This window comes from Chrysochloris asiatica, unplaced genomic scaffold (assembly GCF_000296735.1).
Source record: "Chrysochloris asiatica unplaced genomic scaffold, ChrAsi1.0 scaffold00077, whole genome shotgun sequence".
Classification (NCBI taxonomy): domain Eukaryota; kingdom Metazoa; phylum Chordata; class Mammalia; order Afrosoricida; family Chrysochloridae; genus Chrysochloris; species Chrysochloris asiatica.
In genome coordinates, this window is record NW_006408595.1 from 11609167 (window position 1) to 11630696 (window position 21530).

A 21530-nucleotide genomic window follows, 5' to 3' on the forward strand; every position below is an offset into this window, starting at 1 on the left:
TGTGTTAATTGTGGTTCTTTCTTCTTATTGGATGTGTGAATTTATTGCAATAAATTGTTCTCAGCACCGCTTTCACCGTGTCCCAAAGATTTTAGTATGTTGTGTTTTCGTTCTCATTTGTTTCTAGGAACTTTGTGACTTCTCATTTAATTTCTTCTTTTACCCAGTCTCTTTTCAGCAGGGTGTTGTTCAGTTTCCATGTATTTGACTGTATTTCTTTGTCTTCCTATTGTTGATTTCTAATTGGATGGCATTGTGGTCTGAGAAGATGCTTTGTAGTATTTTGATAGTTATAAATTTATAGTGGTTTGTTTTGTGACCTAAGACATAGTCTATTCTGGAGAATATTCCATGTGCACTGTAAAAGAATGTATTGTGCTGTTGTTGGGTTGATGCTCTATACACATCTATGAGGTCCAGTTGGCTGATTGTGTTGTTTCGTTCCTCTGTGTCTTTGTCAAGTTTTTCTGGTTGTTCTATCCATTTTTGAAAATGGTGTATTAAAATTGCCCATAATTATTATAGATTCATCTGTTTCTTTCTTCAAATCTATTAGAATATGCTTTATATCTTTTGGAGCTCTTTCATTGGGAGCATAGATATTTATTATGGTTATGTCATCTTGTTCAATTGTACCTTTAATCATGAGATAATGTCCATCTTTATCTATTATGCTGGGTTTTGTCTTAAAGTTTATTTTATCAGAGATTAGTACTGCCACTCCTGTTCGGTTTTTATTGCAATTCGCTTGGTTTTTTTTTCTCCATGTTTTGACTTTTAATCTGTTTTTGTCTCTGTGTGTAAGATCTGTCTCTTGAAGACCACAATTGAAGGATCTTGTTTGCTTATCCATTCTGCCACCCTCCGTCTTTTAACTGGTGCATTTAATCCATTTACATTTAGTGTAATTATCGATAGGTATGGATTAATTGCTGCCATTATGTTTGTTTTTTGTGGTGTTGCTGCTTTCTTTGTTCTGCGTGCCCTCCTGTGCTGAGTTCATGGTTTTTGTGTTCTTTCTTGTGCATTTCCTCATATTTCTAATGTTTGCATGTTCTTCTTGGATTTTCATTTTCTTGGTATGTTGTGAAGTGTTCATTTCTTTGAGCTTGCTGTATAGTCCATTAACTTTTCCCTCCATTTAGTGCAGTCTATTTTGTCACGTAATCTTCTCACCATCTGGATAACTGTTCCTACATGTTTTACCCTCTTTCACACTGTAATTGTTTTGATCATAGACTGACCCCTAGATTCTCTGAGTTTGTTCTTAATAGTTTTGTTCTGTTCTCAACTCTTCCATCTATTGATTTAGTTCCGGTGAGGTGCTGCCAAGTCTGTCAATCTCTGGTTGTTGTCTGTTCTTGTTGGTTCTCAGTCCATAGAACTCCCTTTAGGATGTTTTGTAGCGCAGGGTTGGATTTGGCAAAATCCCTTCTCTTCTGTTTATCCTGGAATGTTTTGATTACACCGTCATATTTGATTGATAGCTTTGCTGGATAAAGAATTCTTGGTTGGCAGTTTTTTTCTTTCAGCGTTTTATATATGTCTCCCCATTGCCTTCTTGCCTGCATGGTTTCTGCTGAAAGATCCGAGCTTAATCTGACTTGCTTGCCTTTGTATGTAACACTTCTCTTTTCTGTAGCTGCTTTCAGGATTGTCTCCTTATCTTTGATTTTTGAGAGCTTGATTATGATATGTCTCCCTGATTTTATTTTTGGGGTGTATTCTTCCTGGGGTTCACTGAGCTTCTTGAATGTTTATCTTTTCACTTTTCAAGATGTTAGAGAAATTTTCTTCTAGCAATTCTTGAACCATTTCCTCTGTTGACTTCTGTGATTCTTCCTATTCCTGAATATAGGTAATTCTTAAGTTATTCCTCTTCATGTTGTCCAACATGAATCTTAGACCTTCTTCAGATTTTTTTATCCTTTTTTCTGTTTGTTCTTCTATCTTAGTGGTATTGAGAGATTTGTCTTCCAGCTCACTGGTTCTGCCTTCCATCTCGTCTGTTCTGCTCCTTTGCCCTTTCAGTGTATTGCCTATTTCTGATATTCTATTATTGATCATTTGGACCTCTTTCTGTAGGTTTTGAATTGTTTCCATTGCTGTATCTATCTTATTTGATTGTTCCTGTGGCGTGTTCCTGACTTCTTCCTTATTTTTTTCAACTCCATTGTAAAGTGTTTTGATACATTTTATAATCATTTTTCTGAAATCCTTCTCAGTCATTTCCAAGACCTGTCCCTCCTTCCAGAATGGAGTCCAGGTCTACCTCGATATAAGTCAATTGTCTCAGACATTTTATCTTGTTTCTGGACAAGTGCTGATATGGTCATCTGCCTTTGCTTCTTGCACATGTTAAGTGTTTATCTGTGGCCTTTATACTTAATTAAGTATGTGTTTTGATATCTTTTATGCTTTCTAATTGCTTCTAAGTAGATGTGATTGGGATGTGGACCTCCCTTTTCACTCCTCTTATTGCTCAACTCAGAGTAGCTTTCGCAGGTGTAGTTTGCCTCCCTGGTGTATGGCAGTTGGTATTGATTCTTGCCTGGATTGTGGGGATTTACAGGGTGTGATTGTAGCTTGACTATAGGACAGCAATTGCTGTCTCTTCTTCGGTAATATAGGGCAAGAAAGAGTAAAGGTAAAAGGGGGAATAAAAAACAACAGCCAAAAAATAAAGGGGGAAAAAAAAAACCCACCAAAAAACAACAAGAACAAAAAACTAGATTATTGGGTACTATAGTTTGAAATTGCAGAAAAGGGAAAAGAGGGAGAGAAGGAATTTAAAAAATAAATCTGGATCCTAATATGAGTATGATTGTAATATCCTCAACTTCTTGCCTTCAAGAGCTGCCTGATACATTTTAAGATGTACTGTTGGTTTTTATACTGTACCTCAGGAATTAATTTTCAGCCTGTTTTGTTTTTAAACTCTCTCCCTTTCCACACCCCTTGTTCTGGTCTTTTCCATATTAATAAACATTTCAGTGTCAGGTATGGGTGTTTTGAGCTGCCTGGCCCTTTAAATGCTGAGGGTATCGTGTGCATGCATGACAGAAGAACCCACCAGTGGTGGGAGGTGGCCACTCACTCAGGCACCCCTTCTAGTCACCAAAATGGAGGTGTGCAAACAGTGGGGGCCAATGTACAGAAAAATAAATAAAATAAAATCTGAACAAAGCAAAACCAACAAAGTATTTTGTCCACCTTTGCTCGGAGGTTCCCATAGTGTTATTCCGTAGTGGATCTACTTGCTTCCCCACTTGGTCCTGCTGTTTGGTCTCGCCCAAGTTGTTGGCTCCAGGGCTGCCGAGCCCAGCAGATTCTAAAGTACAAGATTTCTTGCTTCCGCCACTTGTTCCTCTAGCTATAAGCCTTCAAACTTTTTGATATTCCTAGGTATGTGGTTCAGAGTTTTGGAGCTCTGCCCTGAATCACTTTGTCTGGTATTCGGTGGTATTGCTGACAGCGATCTCCCCATCAAGCCCTGCCTCTCCCCCACCCTCTCCTGATTATTATTATATCTAAATTTATTGGTATTCTTACTCTAATCATCCTCACTCATGGAGAACTATTCCTTTATTGTTTTTTATAATGTTAGTTACAAATTTAAGCAGACTGGTTTCTTTGGGATTTTTGTATAATTTGGATTAAGAGTTTGCCCCTCTCACTATCATTGCATTTCCCAGTCAACTGAAAAGAAATGTTGGTTCAAAGTACTATTTTTTCAGTTAGTACTTTTTGAGTACGGAAGTAGGAGCGCTAAGTCTTTAAGGGTTGGTGAGAATACCTGGTTAAAATTTTAGGAGATTTTGTTTTTTAAACCCAGATCTGAAGTAGAGATGATTAACTGTCCTTTTCTCCCTTTCATTGAAGCTATTCAGTATTCAAATTTCTCACCATGATGATATAGAGTGACATTTCTAAATTTCCATTTCACTAGCTGACCTTAAGTCCTTTGGTTATAGTGTTAGACAATTACCTTTAGTCTAGAAACTTGTTGGTGAAAAAAATAACTTGCACAAAATATTTGTTTCCTTATGCAATCACAATGGGTGTTGAGGTTATTGGTAATTTCACTAATTATATGAAAAAGACACAATATTGAGAAATCGTAGATGTTCTCTATTATATGTGGACTTTTTCCCCCTTTACTATCTGGTCATATTTTTATAATTCTTCTTTGACTTTAATTTGCTCTACTTTTTCTATCTTTTTGAGCTGGTGTTTAAGTCACTGGCTTTTGTTATTTTTGTAATATATACTTTCTAATACATATATTTAAGTCCATAAATTTCCCTCTAAGCACAATTTTAACTATATGCTAATAGTTTGATATGTAAAGTTTACCTTCTATTGTTGTTGTTGTTAAGTGCCTTCGAGTCGGTTCCGACCCATAGCGACCCTGTACAGGGTTTCTGAGGGTGTAAATCTTTACGAGAGTAGAAAGCCTCATCTTTCTCCTGCGGAGTGGCTGGTAGTTTCGAACTTTCGAACCGCTGATCTTAAGGTTCGCAGCCCGATGTGTAACCACTACTTTACCAGAGCTTTAACATTTTCTAGTTTTCTTTTTTTTTTTTTTTTTTTTCCTTTGGTTGATTTCTAATGGAATTTTGCATGTTCAGAGAACATACTTTGTATAATCTTACCTTTTTGAAATGGTTTCATCATTTACTAGTAGCCCCGCACTAGTCAGTTTTATAATCACTCTAGGTGCTTTATTTAAAAATACGTAGTATTTGGTTATTGGATGCAACTTTCTACATCTGTCTGTTAGGTCAACACAATCATGAGCTTTATATTTTTCACATTAGTGCTCATACATTTTGTCTGCATATGCATTCATCAAGAGGTATATTAAATTTTCCTTTTTGATTGTGGGTATAATAATTCTCATTTTATTTTCCTAATAATGACTTTATATTTTGAGATTGTATTATTTAGTGCACACAATGTATATATAGTTGTTAAATCTTTCTGTTCAGTTTGAACTGTTATGAGTGTACCGTATTTTACCCCTTAAAATCTTTTTTTTTTTTCATTATATTAGCTCTCATTCATGTGGTAGGTGGATTTATATTGTTTACATTTTACTTTCACTTTTCTCACCTTTACATAATATTAGCTTTTTGTAAATAACCTATTGTTGTTAAGTGCCGTCCAGTTGGTTCCAACTCATAAAGATCCTATGTACTATTTCTGAGGATCGGCTGGTGAGTTTGAATTGCTGAACTTGCAATTCTAACCAACCTTGCAGTGCAGTTCTTATCCTATAGCATCACACCAGAATGCCAAATAACATATTAGGACTTTGTTAGTGCACATATTTCATTCACTTTTAATTTCACTTTTTTCTAAATTTGATTTTAAATATTTTGGATTTTTTTTTTTTTTTTAATGTGAGCTACTTGTACATTCCCCTCTACCCTGCTTTCTTACCTTGTTCTGAACTGGTTTGTGTATATGACCATTATTACTCAATTTTTCCTCTCCTGTTAATTTGATTGGGGCCCTGTGGTGCAGTGACTAAAGCAGTCAACTGCTTACCCAAAGGTTAGAAACTCCATGGACAGTTAAACTCTGTCATAAAGAATCACTAATAGTGGAACTCAACATGACAGCAGTATGTTTGTTTTATTTTTATATTACTTTGATAATTACATGTTTTTTCACCTTTCATGGTTTACACTACAGATTTTAATTTGAATCTGTTTTATTGTAGTAATACACATAGTCTGCCTTGTCTAGACCAGAAATTACAGAAAACCTTCATGTTTCTATATTCACTCTTGATTTGGATGCTACTTACATTATATGCTTTTTTTTTTAGCCTTCTTATGATGGAATATAAGGAGCCCTGGTAGCATTTTGAATAACCACAAGGTCACAGTTTGAATCTACCAGTAGCTCTGTGGGAGAAAGATGATGCTTTTTGCTTCCGTAAAGATTTATAGTCTCAGAGTTGCTATGAGTCGGAACCAACTCAATCGCATGCGGCAGCAGCAAGTTAGAATCTTAGATTGTTGATTTTCATCTCTTGCCTAAATCAGCATTTAAAGCTATAAATTTCTTTCTGAAAACTACTTTAGTTAGCTACAATCCTTAAAATGTTGCCTTGAGTTTTCATTATCATTTAGTCCAAGATACTTGCTGTTTAATTTCCAGTTAGCTGTAGATTTTCCAATGTGCTTTTATTATTGTTGTTTTCATCGATATCTAATATAATTCCATTGTGTTCAAAGAACTTTTTATGTCTGATTTCAATCCTTTTAATGTTTTCATTCCTTATTTTGTGGATTGGCTTTTGGGCTTTGTTGGTGAGTGATCATGTGCTCATGGAAGGATGTGCATCTTACTAATTGTGTCACACTATTAGAGAATTGTTCAATATTTCTGTTTCATTCCTGCTTTTCTATCTAATTGTGGTATCGTTTTTTGAGAGATGAGTCTTAATACACAATACACTCTAATTTTCTATTTTAAAAATATTTTCCCCTTTCAATTCTGTCAGTTTTTCTTCATGAATTTTGAAGCTCTGCTATTTGTTGGATACATGTTAAGATTTTTCTGTTCCCCAATGAATTAACCTCTTAATCATTATGAAATAGTCCCTCATATTTCTGATAATATCCCTTGTTCTGAAATCTACTTTTTCTGATAATAATAAAATCACACCAACTTTTTTTTTTAATTTTTATTGTGAATTGAGTAATAGTTTATATGGGAGAACATTGGTTTCACACAAACCAGTCATATTTTGTTTCATTGCAATAATTATAGTCCCCTCCATATACCATTGATTAATAGTATTTGTCTCTATTCCCTCTATTTTTATGTGATGTACACAAAAACACGCGGGAACCAAAGGACTCATTTTGCAAGCCAGCCTCCTGGCTACCAGCACACAGCCTTTCTCTTTCCATGAGTCTAGAGTCCTCATCTGCAGTATCTCTCCATGCCATCACCTCTGGCTCCATCTCTGGTATCACTGCTTCTCTCGTTAGGATCCCATGTTCTGCTCATGCTTTTCTCTCTTGATGGTCCTAGGGTCCTCTGTTCCTGGAATATAAGATGAACTACTACTCCCTTTTTGTTACTAGTACCTTTACAGTTGTGACAATTGCAATTAGTCATGATAACATACTATTGAATCAAAACAATCCTATCCCCATCTCCTTTCACTAGACCCATCTAGACAAGATGAAAAGTATTCAGTGAGAATTCTCCCATCCCCTCACACACTCTGAAACTAAACTTATTGAAAACTTGTAAGCCAGCCAGTTCATACCTGTATAACCCCACCCTACCCCACCCCACCCCATTTTAGGTAATCAATGTCTAAATTGTCTGTCCCTATCAACCTTGTGTACCAAGAGGATAGGCTTCATGCTTGATGTGAAGACACCTTCATTCTCATTAGGTATTTTGAGCTACTACATCCTCTGGTAGCTTAGTGATTATGAATTGGGCTGCTAACCTCAAGGTTGGCAGTTCGAAACTACCAGTCGTTCCACAGGAGAAAGATGAGGCTTTCTGATCCTGTAAAGATTTACAGCCTAGGAAATCCGGTGCAGGGTCACTATGAGTCAGAACTGACTCCACAGTACTTAACAACAACAACAACACATCCATAAATAATAGGTCAAGTTCATCAAATTGTATCAATTTATACTTTTTTCCTTTATCAAATTTCTGTATCTTCCTCCAGTTAAGTTATGACCATCAAGCCATCCAAGCTAGGCCAATATACCAGCTTTATTTTTTTTTTTTTAAGTTTTTGTTGTGAATTATGTGATAGTTTACATGGGAGAGAACATTAGTTGTACATTCATCCTATCATTTCATTTCATTACAATGATTACAATCTCTTGCATGCATCATCAGACAACTAAAGGGTACACCCCGCAAGCCTGCCCCCCTGACTGTCAGCACATTAGCCCCTCTCCCTCCCTGAGTCTAAAGTCCCCAGCTACTCCATCTTTCCTCGTCATCGTCTCTGCCTTCATCTCTGCCGTCACTGCTTCTCTGGATAGGGTCCCGCACTTCACTTTTCTCCCCTGATGGTTCCAGGGACCTCAGCTCCTAGACTGCAAAATCTGCCTCTCCCCTCCTTTTGTTACAAAACGTCTACCTTTACCTTTCCAACACTCACAGTCAGCCCCGATAGCTATCATTCACTATTGAACCGCAAGAGTTTTATCCCCATCTTCTTTAAATCAGCCCCATCCAGACAGGTTGGAAACCACTAATATACCAACTTTTTAATGATTGTTTCCATGATAGTTTTTCCCATCCTTTTACTGTACCTTTCAACTTTGTTTTTCAATTATAGACAACATATATTTAGGTCTTGTTTTCCTCCCCAAAGCCTGGCAATTTCTACCCTTTAATTGGTGTATTGAGACCACTTATACTTTATGAGTTTTGGTGATCTCAACTTATTTGACTCTGAAAATGTAATTTTCCTTTATGTTTGAAGTATGTTTTCACAGTATATAAAATTTTAAGTTTTAGGATTTCGTCCGATCAGTTTAAAGATAACATTTCATTGTCATCTGGTTTGTATTGTTTTAGAAGAGAAGTCAGTAGTTTTTTCTTACCATTTTTCTTCAGTGTGTAATGTGTATTCTCTGATTGCTTTAAGATATTTTCTTAATCTTTAGTGGTTTGTTCATTTATGGTATACCTTGTTGTGATTTTCTTGGTGTTTACCTTACTTTGGGTTCATTTAGCTCTTAGATATATGATTTGATATTTTTCACTAAATTTATTCAAAAAAACTTTTTTCCTCCTATTATCTGGGCCCATGTATTATACATGTCAAGTCAATTGTGACTCAGTAACCCTGTATAGAGTTTCCACGGCTGTAAATTACAGGAACAGAAAGCCTCATCATTCTACCACAGAGCTGCTGGTGATTTAAACTGCTTACTTTGTGGTTAATTAGCCATTGCTTACCCTTACAGCACATCTAGGGTTCCATTGATATTATTCCATAGGACATGTTGGCCTATGTTCATGTCATTAGTCCTTTTCTTTGTATACTTTATTGTGAATTTTCTTTTATTATGTCTTCTTCTTTTGTGGGCTTTTAAAGCCTATGTTTCTGTTTTGTTTTGAGATACTATGTTTTTCTGATTTTAAAGTTCCATTTAGGTTTTTTTATATCATCTATTTCTATTCTAATTGTATTCTTATTTTCCTTTAAATGCTTAAGCATATTTGATAATTGTTTTAAAACCCTTGTCTGGTAATTCCATTACATTATTAATTTCGGGTCTCTGTTGACTTACTCTTCTCCTTGTTATGGATTACCAGTTTTTTGAAATATGTCTTGAAATTTTTTTTTGTTTTAATGTTTAGCAATTTTTCATTAGACATGGATGTGGTGTTACTTTGTTGAATTGTCTGAATTTTGTTATAGCAAACTGTTAACTAATATATGGATCATCTTCATCCCTTTGGAGTATTTATTGTTTTTTAAACTTTGTTATGGCAGGTGTAAAGTAGTATTTACTTTGTTGTTGTTGTTGTTGTTGTTGTTAGATGCCATCAAGTGAATTTAGACTCATGGCAACCCTAAGCACAGCTGAATGAAACATTGCCTGCGCATCCTCACAATTGTTGGAACCCATTGCTGATGCTACTGTGTCAGTCCATTTCATTGGGGGTCTTAATCTTTTTTGTGGACCCTGCACTTTATCAAGCATGATGTCTTTCTCCAGGGTCCCTCTTGATAACATGTCTGAAGACTTTATAGGATAAGCATTGGACAGCAAACCAGAGTGTTGACAGTTCAAGCCTACCAGCCACTCTGTGTAAGGAAAATGAGGCTTTCTGCTCCTGCAAAGATTTACAGCCTCAGAAACCTTATACAGGATTGCAATGAGAAGGATCCAACTCAATGGCACTTAAGACAACTTCAGCAGTTTTGTTATGATCTTCCTAAACATTTTATTTTTTAAATTTGTCTTTAACTTTGTAGTGCTTTTTAAAGTCAATGTCTTTTGATTGTTTTAGAAAACTGTTCTTACCTCCTCAAGTACTGTCTTTTCCCATTCTTTTACTGACCATCCCCAGGAACTTGAATTGCTTGAATCTTAGAACTTTCTGGTGTGTCCTCTGTGTTCTGCATTCTGTTTTCCCTTCATACTTTGTTGGTCTCTATGCTCTTAATGAGATATTTTCTTCCCACTCATTAGTCTCTGGGGTCAGATTTATTGAGTTATTAATCAGCATCCATTGAGTCCCTCCTTACTTTGAGTGGTTATTTTGTTTAATTCTAGAATTTCCATTTGATTTTTTTTTAAATAGTTTCTGTGTCTTTGCCAGAGTTTTTTATCTTGTTATATTTCTTTGACTTTATTATCCATGGTCATTTTTAAATTCCTTGTCTGATATCTTCATTATTTGACTTCCTTGTGGCTCTGTTTTCTTGCTTATTAAATACTGTCATTTTCTTCATATGCATAGTTCTTTTTTATTATATTAAAGTTATTCATCCTGGATTTTTTGTGCAATAGATCACTTTGGTGGTCTGATGAAGCCTGCCTTGCAGATCTCTTTTAAGACTTAACCAAAACCAAAACCTACTACCATTGATACAGTTCTGACTTATAGTGACCTTGTTTAGGGTTTCTAAGGCTATAAATCTTTCTAGTCACTTTATGGAGTGACTAGTGGGTTTGAACCTCAGACCTTGTGATTAGCAATCCAGTGCCTAACCCTCCATGCCACAAAGACTCCTTATTTGAAACTGTTGTTGTTCAGTACCTTTGAGTCAGAGCTGCCTCAGAGTGACCCTGTATAAGGTTACCAAGGAGCAGACTAAAGGCATTAAATGTAAAAGAACCTTAATTTAACCAAAAAATCATTTAAAAATACACATACCAAAATTTTTAGAAAGAAAAAGATGAGGTAATAGCCTAAGTGCTTCTTTATTAACACATAAGTAACAAGAGAACCCAGTTAAGTGAAAGGCAAATTAAAGTTAAATTTAATTTTGTATAGAAATATTAATGTGAAAGCATTTGTTTCTTAGCTTGGAAAAATACATTAAACAATGGAATGAATTTTTACTCATCTCCCACATATTTATCATCATAGTTTGTACATAATAGTGGAAGACACGTTAGTTATTTGGGTTATGAATTTGGTAATACAGTTTTGTCTGTTGCTGTTTGAATGTAAATATATAAGGCATCAGTTTACTTAGTATTTACCAGCTTTGTCACAAAACTACCTGTAAACAGGAATACTGTGATCACGTACAGTTTTGTCAAATGATAAATGTTTACTGTGATTTTGAAGTACTAACAAGATTAAATACTGTTTCTAGATATTTTTACTTTAAAGTGATCTTAACATATCTTTGATTCATATTGGTGACTGTGTCATAGATACTGTTCATTTATTGCTTTTTATAGACTAAGATTCAAAGCTGAAACAAATGCTAAGGTGAAAGAATATAAAAATGCAAAAAAAAAAAAAAATGCACATTTTTTGTTTTGAGAAAGTTTACAGATTTCTTTCATGGACCCTGTAGAAGTTTGTAGAGTTCATGGTCTTAAAAGAAAAAAACCTTTGTATTTTGTATTTTAATGTATAGAAACTTAAGCCTTTGTGTAAAAAAAAAAAAAAAAATGAATCCAACGAATGTAATGAGACCCACATGAACTAAAAAAAAATTTAAATAGAAATATTACTGTTGTATATTATGTGTGACTTTTTAAAATAATAGTATAGTTGATTCAGATAGTCAGAATTCAGTATAACAATTTCTCATTGCAGTTTTGGAAAGACATTGTTGATGATAATGAAGTACGAGACCTCATTTCTGACAGAAATAAGTCTCATGGTAAGTTAATGAGTACAAAACTACTAAATAATTGTGAATTATCAATAGTAACAAATTATAAACTTGAATAAAATGTGTATTTTCCCTTGCAGAAGGTACATCAAGTGAATGGATTTGGGAATCTTTATTTCATCCACCTCGAAAGCTGGGCATTAACGATATTGAAGGGCAACGGGTACTTCAGATTGCAGTGATTTTGCGAAATCTTTCATTTGAGGAGGGCAATGTTAAGCTCTTGGCAGCTAATCGTACTTGTCTTCGTTTCCTATTACTTTCTGCACATAGTCATTTTATTTCTCTAAGGCAGCTGGGCCTTGATACATTAGGAAATATTGCAGCTGAGGTAAGCATGTGACATGTTGCTTGAAATAATTTATATAGGTAGCCAAAATATTGCTACAATTTTAGAATGTGACAATATAGTTGGCATATTTATTATATATTTATTGCATCGTGTAAGTAAGCATACTAGATGCTTATATCTATTTTGTTTTTTAAATGATTTTATGGAAGCCATTTTAAAACTTTTGTGAAAGTTACCAAATATTGCAGTGACACTCAGTATAGTGATAGCTGTTTTCGTAATTACATTTTTTTTTAAAGTTGTACAACATTGTTTTGTTCATTTTACTTAAATTTGTAATATCAACACTGGAAGAAGCCTATCTCAATAAGAGTGTCTTTTCTTTTTTCCAGCTCTTGTTGGATCCTGTTGATTTCAAAACTACTCATCTGATGTTTCATACTGTTACAAAATGCCTAATGTCAAGGGATAGATTTTTAAAGATGAGAGGTGAGTGCTCACTTAAGTTTCTCATTGTCTAAAGTGTTCATAGTTTTATCCTTTGTTAAAATACAAATATGACTATTTATATGTGGCCTCTTTTAGGCATGGAAATTTTGGGAAATCTTTGCAAAGCAGAAGATAATGGTGTTTTAATTTGTGAATATGTGGATCAGGATTCATACAGAGAGATCATTTGTCATCTCACTTTGCCTGATGTGCTGCTTGTAATCTCAACACTTGAGGTGCTATATATGCTCACAGAAATGGGAGATGTTGCTTGCACAAAAATTGCAAAAGTTGAAAAGAGCATAGGTAAGATACGTCAAAAGAAGCATTTAAATGTTTTCTTTGTTGAATGTAAATATGTAATGTGGTAATATACTAAAAACGTAGGTGCTATTTGGGACTTAATGTTTTATTTTGAGGAGTCTTAACTGATTTGCGTAAGGAGCTCTGGTAGCGTAGTGGTTACGAATCGGGCTGCGAACCTTAAGGTCAGCGGTTCGAAACTACCAGCCGCCCAACGGGAGAAAAATGAGGCTTTCTGCTCCCGTAAAAATTTACAGCCTCGGAAACCCTGTACAGGGTCGCTATGGGTCGGAACCAACTCTATGGCACTTAACAACAACAACAACAACTGATTTGCGTTATTCATTCTGCCTATTTTAAAGTTGCAGAAAATGCCTGTCAGATAGATAATAGATATGTGTAGCTATCAGTAATCCCTATTCCTTCTCTTTATTGTAATTACTATATATCAGATTTAAATTTGACAGACCTGCTATGTCTGCCTTTCTGGGAAGTAGGTCTGCCTGTTTCAAACGGTCATCTACTACTAGTAAACAACTAAAGGTGAGTGACACAGGCTTCCTTCTGTTTCTGGAAGTTGCTGGTTGTGCTAGTTAGCCTTAAAAGCAGTGAACTCAACTGCTTAATAGGTTGTCAGTTTTAAATCTCCTTACTAACACATTTTGCTCCGTGATTAAAATGATTTCTTTTAGAGTTAATAAGATTTAGCGTGCAAACTTAAAGTGTTGATTTTGGTAGCTTTCGTTCCTAAATCTGACTATACATCAAAATCACTTGGAAAACTTCAGTATAGATAGATAGATAGATAGATAGATAGATAGATAGATAGATAGATAGATAGATAGATAGATAGATAGAGATTAGATAGAGATATATAGATAGAAATAGATATAGATGCCTAGTCCCCATTCTGGAGTTTTCAGTATGGTGCTGTAGTATAAGCACTGGATTGCTAACAGCAAGGTTATCAGTTCAAACCCACTAGCTGCTTCACGGAAACCTTATACAGGGTCACTATGAGTTGGAACCGACTCAGTGGCACTTAACAAGTCCACATTCCAGATCACTAAATAAGTTTGTAAAGATTGAGATTTAATATCTTTTTTAAAATATCCACAGGTAATAACTGGCATTTGATAACCAGTATTCTATACAACATATGAGAGGGCCTCACACACTTCATGGAAAAATCCCATTATCTTAATTCCATTTTCTACCATCTTTTTGAAGTCCCCTCGTATATATTCTTCAGCATTGATATTGTTTTATAATAATACTTACTAATAACTATTGGCAACTTATCTGTTTTAGACATGTTAGTGTGTCTGGTTTCTATGGACATCCAGATGTTTGGTCCTGATGCCCTAGCTGCAGTCAAACTCATCGAACATCCAAGTTCCAGTCATCAAATTTTGTCTGAAATTAGGCCACAAGCTATAGAACAAGTCCAAACCCAGACCCATGTAGCATCTGCCCCAGGTTAGTGTTTTTCTCTAATCTTCTTCAATATGGTTATTGGTGTATTAGATTTGATGCTAAAGATACATTTAATTGAAAACGCCTCAGACTCATCCTGTTCACTGTATGTACTTAAAATTGACATGTGTTTATAATTCAAAGAATAATTTTTAAACTGAAAACTCCTTAGAATACTTGTTCATCAGTGGAATAGACAATGTATTTTTCATCCTTCTTACAATGTATTGGAAAATTATTTGACCATATTTAATAACAGAAAGAGTACTTTGAAGCCTGTAAAAGGCAATTTTATGTTGATAAATCAGAAACAGCAAAAAAATTTTTTTACTTACATAGATACTGGGAACTCTCTGTCTTTCTAAAAAATATGTAAAACTCTTTAAAATAGTTGTGCAAGAATAGGAAAAATGTATATATCTTTGAGCAATATTCTAATTTTAAAGTATGTTTAAAAAAAAGCTTTTAGAATTCTTCATGAAAAAGGAAATTATATGTTTTTTTATTATCAAACTGTATTAGAAATGTTTGTGAAAGAAAAGGGAGAATACATTTAAAAATGTACTCTAATATCATAGTTATTACACATTCCAGGATCAGCAGAAACAAGATAAATATAGAGGAAGAATATAAAAATTAAAAAATTATGTCAAGAAGGATTTGGAGGGAAGTGTTAGGGACTCTCTATTCACAATTAGGAGAACAATTAGAAATGCTCAGTGGCATATTACATGTCATTTTGGTTATGAGAAATTGACATATCAGGAATAATATCATCATATATTACCTTGTAATTCTCTTAGATTACCATTAAAATCAATATTATAGTCCTAACTCTTGAACCTACATAGACTCATAACTCTTGAATCACATAGACTTATAACCCAGGAGTAAACCACACATGAAACACACATACAAATATACATATACATGCTAGCATGTATACCTGTGCATGTTCACTCTTCCTAAAGACTCTTGTCTCAATGCAGTCTACCTCAAATCTCTTTAATTATAATTCAGGGCTATCTAGTAACTGGCTTTTTCTTCAGGCAATTGAGGTCTTTTTTCTTCCCAGCACATCACAGTCATCATTTAATATTTTAGCACTCTCTGCCTCTTTGTGGAATGCTTTCTTCACCTTCATTTGTCCCATCTTTTACATTACTTGCCCCCTTAACTCCTACCCTTGCCAAGTTGCTTCTTTTTCTTTGAATGGACAGTGCTCATTTGTCTGGTGGTTTCACTTCTCACTTTGTAATATGGAGGTCATCTGACATGAATATTCTCAAATTCTTAGACCTTATACTTATACACTTATAAACTTAGTAACATATGAATTCATTCTGTTTCAACTTCCTCTGGCCTTTGAAAGAGATGTTATTTCTTTGAATCTCCATTTCCTTGTTCCCATGTCTTTAACCTCTCTTTACCTGTTATTCCCATTCAACCTAGATATTTCTCATTCTCCTCAACTACCACCAAACCAAAAATCTCATCATCCTTAATCTTTAACTACCACATCCACCAGATTACTAAATCTTGTTGCTTGTTCCTTGGCCTCTTCAATTGAAAGTAGTTGACAGTGATCTGATTGCCACACACATCCAAATAACGTCTCATTCTTTCTTCTGTTCCTCTTTATACTATTACAGTTATATTTTCTATTTCTACAAAATAGGTGATGTGTATTATCTAATTAATATCCAATATGTCTTTCTGAATTATAGAATAGAGTTGTATATATCATGTGCATTTAACTTTCTTTAATTTGCCTAGCAAACAGGACAAATAGCTGTTTTTGTTTGCTATCTACTTAATTCTAACTCATAATGACGCTATGGTGAGACGCTGTAGGATAAGCACTGGACTGCTGATCACTATGAGTGACTTGACAGCACTTAACAACAAAAGTTACTCCATAGGACAAAAAACTGCCCCCTAAGCTTTCCTAGGTTATAATCATTAAAGATGTAGTTCACCAGGTCTTTTCTCCCATGGAGTGACTGGTGGGTTCAAACCAGTAAGTAAGCTTTGAGTTAGCAGCTGAGTATTTAACCATCGTGACATTAGGGATCCTTGGACAAACAATAGAAGGCATAGAAAACAAGGTGATTTATTTATTTATTTTCATTGTGAATAGAGTGAAGGGTTTACAGACAAGATCATCAGTTTTACATTAAGCAAATCCTACACTTTGTTTCATCTCAATGACTGCAGTCCCCTCCATCTAACAACTTCCTCCCTGTGCTTCCTGTTTCCATTGCACCCTCCTTCCCATCCCCTCTCAACTTTGTCCTTAGGTAAATGTTGCCTTTTTGATCTTGAATAATTGACCATTCCAGGGTGAACATACCTTACTATTGTTGTTCTCCCTGTGTACCTGTGTACTGCTTGACTGAAAATTGAGCTATAAGGGTGAGTTCTGTTTCAGACATAAAATGTGGCCAAAGTCCATAGTCTCAGGTTTCTCAGTATCTCTCTGACCAGTAAAGCCAGTCTTTTATTATAATTCTGAATTTTTTCCCACATTTTCTCCTACTCTATCTGGTGCCTTCTTATGTGATCCATTTCAGAGCAGTTGGTTATGGTAATTGAGCACCATCTGGTCTCAGAGTTGTCATGACTGATGTTCTCCTGCACCTTTGGTCCAATGGACTAGTTGCTCCCAAGCATCTTCAATTCTCATCACTCTTCTTTCAGCTGCACATGGTGAGACCAATACCTGCACCCTAGATGGCTGTCCATGAGCTTTTAAGATCACAGACGCTATGCAACAAAGTAGGATGTAGACCATTGTCTTTGTAGACTGTATTATTCCACTTGACCATCGTATCCCCTGAGACTGTGGTCCAGAGCCTGTAGTCTCAGGAATTCATTGCCTTAATATGTTTGATAATATCTAAGAAGTTTTCAATATGTCCCCTGTATGCTGCACCACATTCATAGGTGTGTTTACAGCCACAGTAAACATCCATGTACAAATACCCTCTTCTAATGTTAGGTTAAGTAACTCAACATTGGTTAAACAGCTAGTGAGTAATGTACCCTTGGAGCAGTTTGTCTGGTTCTTGAGTCATATATGTAATCATAATCCTAGAATACTATAAAGAATACTATTTTCCCAAATGGAAGAATAGCAATTAGGTATACTCCCGCTCTCCCTCCCATTCCTGTTCAGCCCATCTATCTGTCCACATGTCTGGCCACAGAACACTGTTATTTCAGGGTTGTGTATACAGTACTATTGATTACTTCTGTCTCCTTCAACCCTTATACTTCCCATGCCTTCACCTGTCTTCATCATTCATCTGCCAACCTCCCGCTTCTTACACCCAAGCTAACATGTATCTGCCCTCTAGCCAGTGAATTGTTCTCCCTTCCCTCCTACCCCGGCAACCATCAAAATTTCTTTTCACATGAAAAATTCCAACTAAGCTTTATAATAGGGGATTCATACAATATTTGCCCTTTTGTGATTGACTAATTTCACTCAACATAATGTCCTCCAGGTTTATCCATGTTGTAAGGTGTTTCACAGTTTCATCATTATTCTTCAACTTTGTGTAAAATTCCATTGTTTATATTCAAAAGTTTGATAATCTTTTCTTTGATGGGCATTTAGAGTGTCTCCATCTTTTTGCTATTTTGAATAATGCTGGAATGAAATGAACATTAGTGTGCATATATCTACTTGTATCATAGCTCTTATTTCTTGTGGATATATACACGATGTAAAGGGATTGCTGGGTCGTGTGGTATTTCTAAAAAATAGGTACTTTTGACTATCAGTCTACTCAATGAGCATTCAACCATTGTTGTTGTTAGGTGCCATCGAATCGGTACCGATTTATAGCGACCCTGTGTACAACAGAAAGAAATACTGCCCGGTCTTGGGCCAAGATATTAAACATTCAATGCATATTGAGAAATCTACACTCAGGATGGAGTCCTAGTGTGGCCCTGTGGGCTAATGTGTCAGACTGCAAAGTCGTTTGAACTGCAAGGTCAGTGGTTCAAGCTCACCAGCTGCTCCTTGGAAACCCTATACAGGGTTGCTATGGGTCGGAATCGACTCAACGGCACTAAACAACAACACTCAGGATACTAATGTTTTCTCCACCTTGACAAGAAATGGAACCATTTATGCTACCAATTAAGTGGGTCATGAGGGTTTATCCACACACAAAAATATTAAATTAATTGAGGGTCATAAATTAAGGAAAGAGTCAAAGGAATTTATAAATGATCAGTGAAGACACTGAATTGTAATGGTCTATTCCTTTGAGGAATAGTCAAGGATAATTTTTTTATGAAAACTACCTGACCTTTAAACATAACCAGTGCCTTTGACCTTAACAAATGAAAACACATCCCTAACCTGAGAATTGACCCCCATTTAACAAACGAAGAAAATTAAACATTAAGATTTTTTATTTATATGTGTAGTATGGCCCTGTCTGGTAAGTACTAGACTGCTAATCACAGGTCAGTGGTTTAAACCCACCAGCTGATCCTTGGAAACCCTATAAAGGGTCTTTATGAGTCAGAACCAGCTTGAAGACACTACACAACAACAACATGTTGTCATTCATTTATAGAGATGGGGATAGAACAATAAGAGTTCATTTTTGAGTTGGTGAGCACTTTATTACTTGATCACTCTGAATAACAACTTTTAATTGTTTAATTCATTATGCTTTATAGTTTGCCCCCTTCTTGCAGTTTAATGCTGCTTTCATACAGAATGGCTATCTTCACACTTTTTGCTCACCTACCTCTTCACTGTGAAAACTTAAGATTTGAGATCCACTGAAAGAGATCACATTAGAAGGTCCCGATGTAGGAGAAAATGTGAAACAAAATTCAAAATTACAAAAAACACTGAGTTTACTGGTCAGAAAGAGACTAGAGGAACCTGAGACTATGGCCCTCATGCATCCTTCAGGTCTGAAGCAGAACTCACCATTGTGGCCCAATTTTCAGCAAGTGGTCAGTAGGTATGTAGTGGAAACAGTACTAGTAAGGTGTACTCACCATGGAATGGTCAACAATTCAAGATCAAAAGGACAACATTGACCTAAGAACAAAGTTCAAAAGGGGTAGGAAGGAAGGTGGAATGGAAATAAGAACCACAGGGAGGAGGAAGCAGGATAATTGTTGTTACATAGAGGAGATTGCAATCATTGAGATGAAACAAAGTGTATGATTTGTTGAATATAAAACTGATGATCTATTCTATAAACCTTCACTCAATTCATAATAAAAACTGTTGGAAAAAAAGTATTGAATTCAAATTTCATTGCAATTTAAATGATTACAAAGAATATATTTTTGATGTATGTTAAATTTGATATTGTAAAATAAAAGTTATATAATACTTTTTGTATGGGACAGAATCTTAACATATTATTGTTAGGTGCTGTCGAGTTAGTCTGATTCATAGCAGCCTTATGCGTAACAGAACAAAACACTGTCCAGTCCAGTCCTAACCTCACAATTGTTGCTACGCTTGAACCCATTCTGCTGCCACTATGCCAATCCATCTGCTTGGGAGTCTTCTTCTTTTTTGCTAATCCTCTAGTTTACCAAGCGTGATGTCCTTTTCCAGGGAGTGATAACATGGGAGATATCAGTCCCTCCAGATAATATGTCCCATATATGAGAGATGAAGTCAGGCCATCCTAGATTCTAAGGAGCATTCTGGCTATACTTCTTCCAACACAGATTTGTTTGTTCTTCTGTCAGTCCATGTTCTTGATGTCATCCCACAACTCTTCTGGTGTTCAGTCATTACTATCTAATGCATGAAATCTGTTACTGAAATTATCTCTAAATTCACAAGGGAATGTTCAAGATAATATTTTGGCACTCTCAGACATGTTTCCATTGTCTTCAACTTCAGCCTGAACTTGAATATGAGCAATTCATGATGTGTTCCACAGTCTACCATTGGTCAGGTTTTGGCTGATATGGAGCTTTCCCACCATCTCTGTCCACAGATGTAGTCTATTTGATTTCTTTCAGATTCCATCTGGTAAGGTCCACATATTAGTAATCTTTCTATAAGTATTTTTACTAGTCAAAAATATTTTTATTAGGGTTTCAGTTAATGCATGCTTGGTTTGATGCCAAACAAAACATGCTTAAATATGTCTGCGATCAGTAGATGGTTGCATATGTTTCTGTCAGCAATTTTTGTTATTCTTAGGTGCCATTGAGTCGGTACCAACTCATAGCGACCCTACGCACAACAGAATGAAACACTGCCCAGTCCTGGGCCAACCTCACAGTTGTTGCCACGCTTGAGCCCACTGAGGATGCCACTTTGCCAATCCATCTCCTTGGGGGTCTTCCTCTTTTTTTCTGACCCTCCACCTTACCAAACATGATATCCTTCTCCAGGGACTGCTACCTCCTGACAATACGTCCAAAGTATGAAAGACAAAGGTTGGCCATTCTGGCTTCCAAGGAGCACTCTGGCTGCACTTCTTCCAACACGGATCTGTTGGTTCTTTTGGCAGCCCATGGCAATTTCAATATTCTCCTCCAACACCATAACTCAAAAGCATCAATTCTTCTACAGTCTTCCTTATTCACTGTCCAGCTTTTGCATGCATATGAGGTTATTGAAAATACCATGGCTTGGTTGAGGTGCACTTTAGTCTTCAAGCTGACATCTTCACTCTTCAGCACTTAAAAAAGGTCTTATGCAGCAGATTTGCCTAATGCAAATACATCATTTGATTTCTTGACTGCTGTTTCCATGAATGTTGATAGTTGACCAAAGAAGAATGAAGTCCTTGACAAGTTCAATCTTTTCTCAGTTGATAAGAATGCTGTTTATTGGTCCAGTGGTGAGGACTTTTGTTTTCTTTACATTGAGATGTAATCCATACCGAAGGCTGTTGTCTTTGATTTTCATCAGTAAGTATTTTAAGTCCTCTTCACTTTCAGCAAGCAAGATTGTGTCATCTGCATATCACAGGTTGTTAGTGAGTCTTCCTCCAATCCTGATGCTACATTTTTCTTCATATAACACAGCTTCTCGGATTATTTGCTCAGCATACAAGCTGAATAAGTATGGTGAAAGAATAC

At 35.7% G+C, this 21530-nt stretch overlaps 1 protein-coding gene across 1 annotated transcript in view; it reads left to right on the plus strand.

The window, feature by feature from the left end:
• The window catches only part of ARID2 (AT rich interactive domain 2 (ARID, RFX-like)), a 254138-nt gene that overhangs the window by 141615 nt on the left and 90993 nt on the right, over positions 1-21530 (plus strand). The window contains exons 7-11 of the mRNA XM_006865323.1: positions 11797-11863; positions 11956-12206; positions 12560-12656; positions 12753-12962; positions 14271-14438. Coding sequence (XP_006865385.1) covers positions 11797-11863; positions 11956-12206; positions 12560-12656; positions 12753-12962; positions 14271-14438 — 793 coding nt within the window. The remainder of the gene's footprint in view (positions 1-11796; positions 11864-11955; positions 12207-12559; positions 12657-12752; positions 12963-14270; positions 14439-21530) is intronic.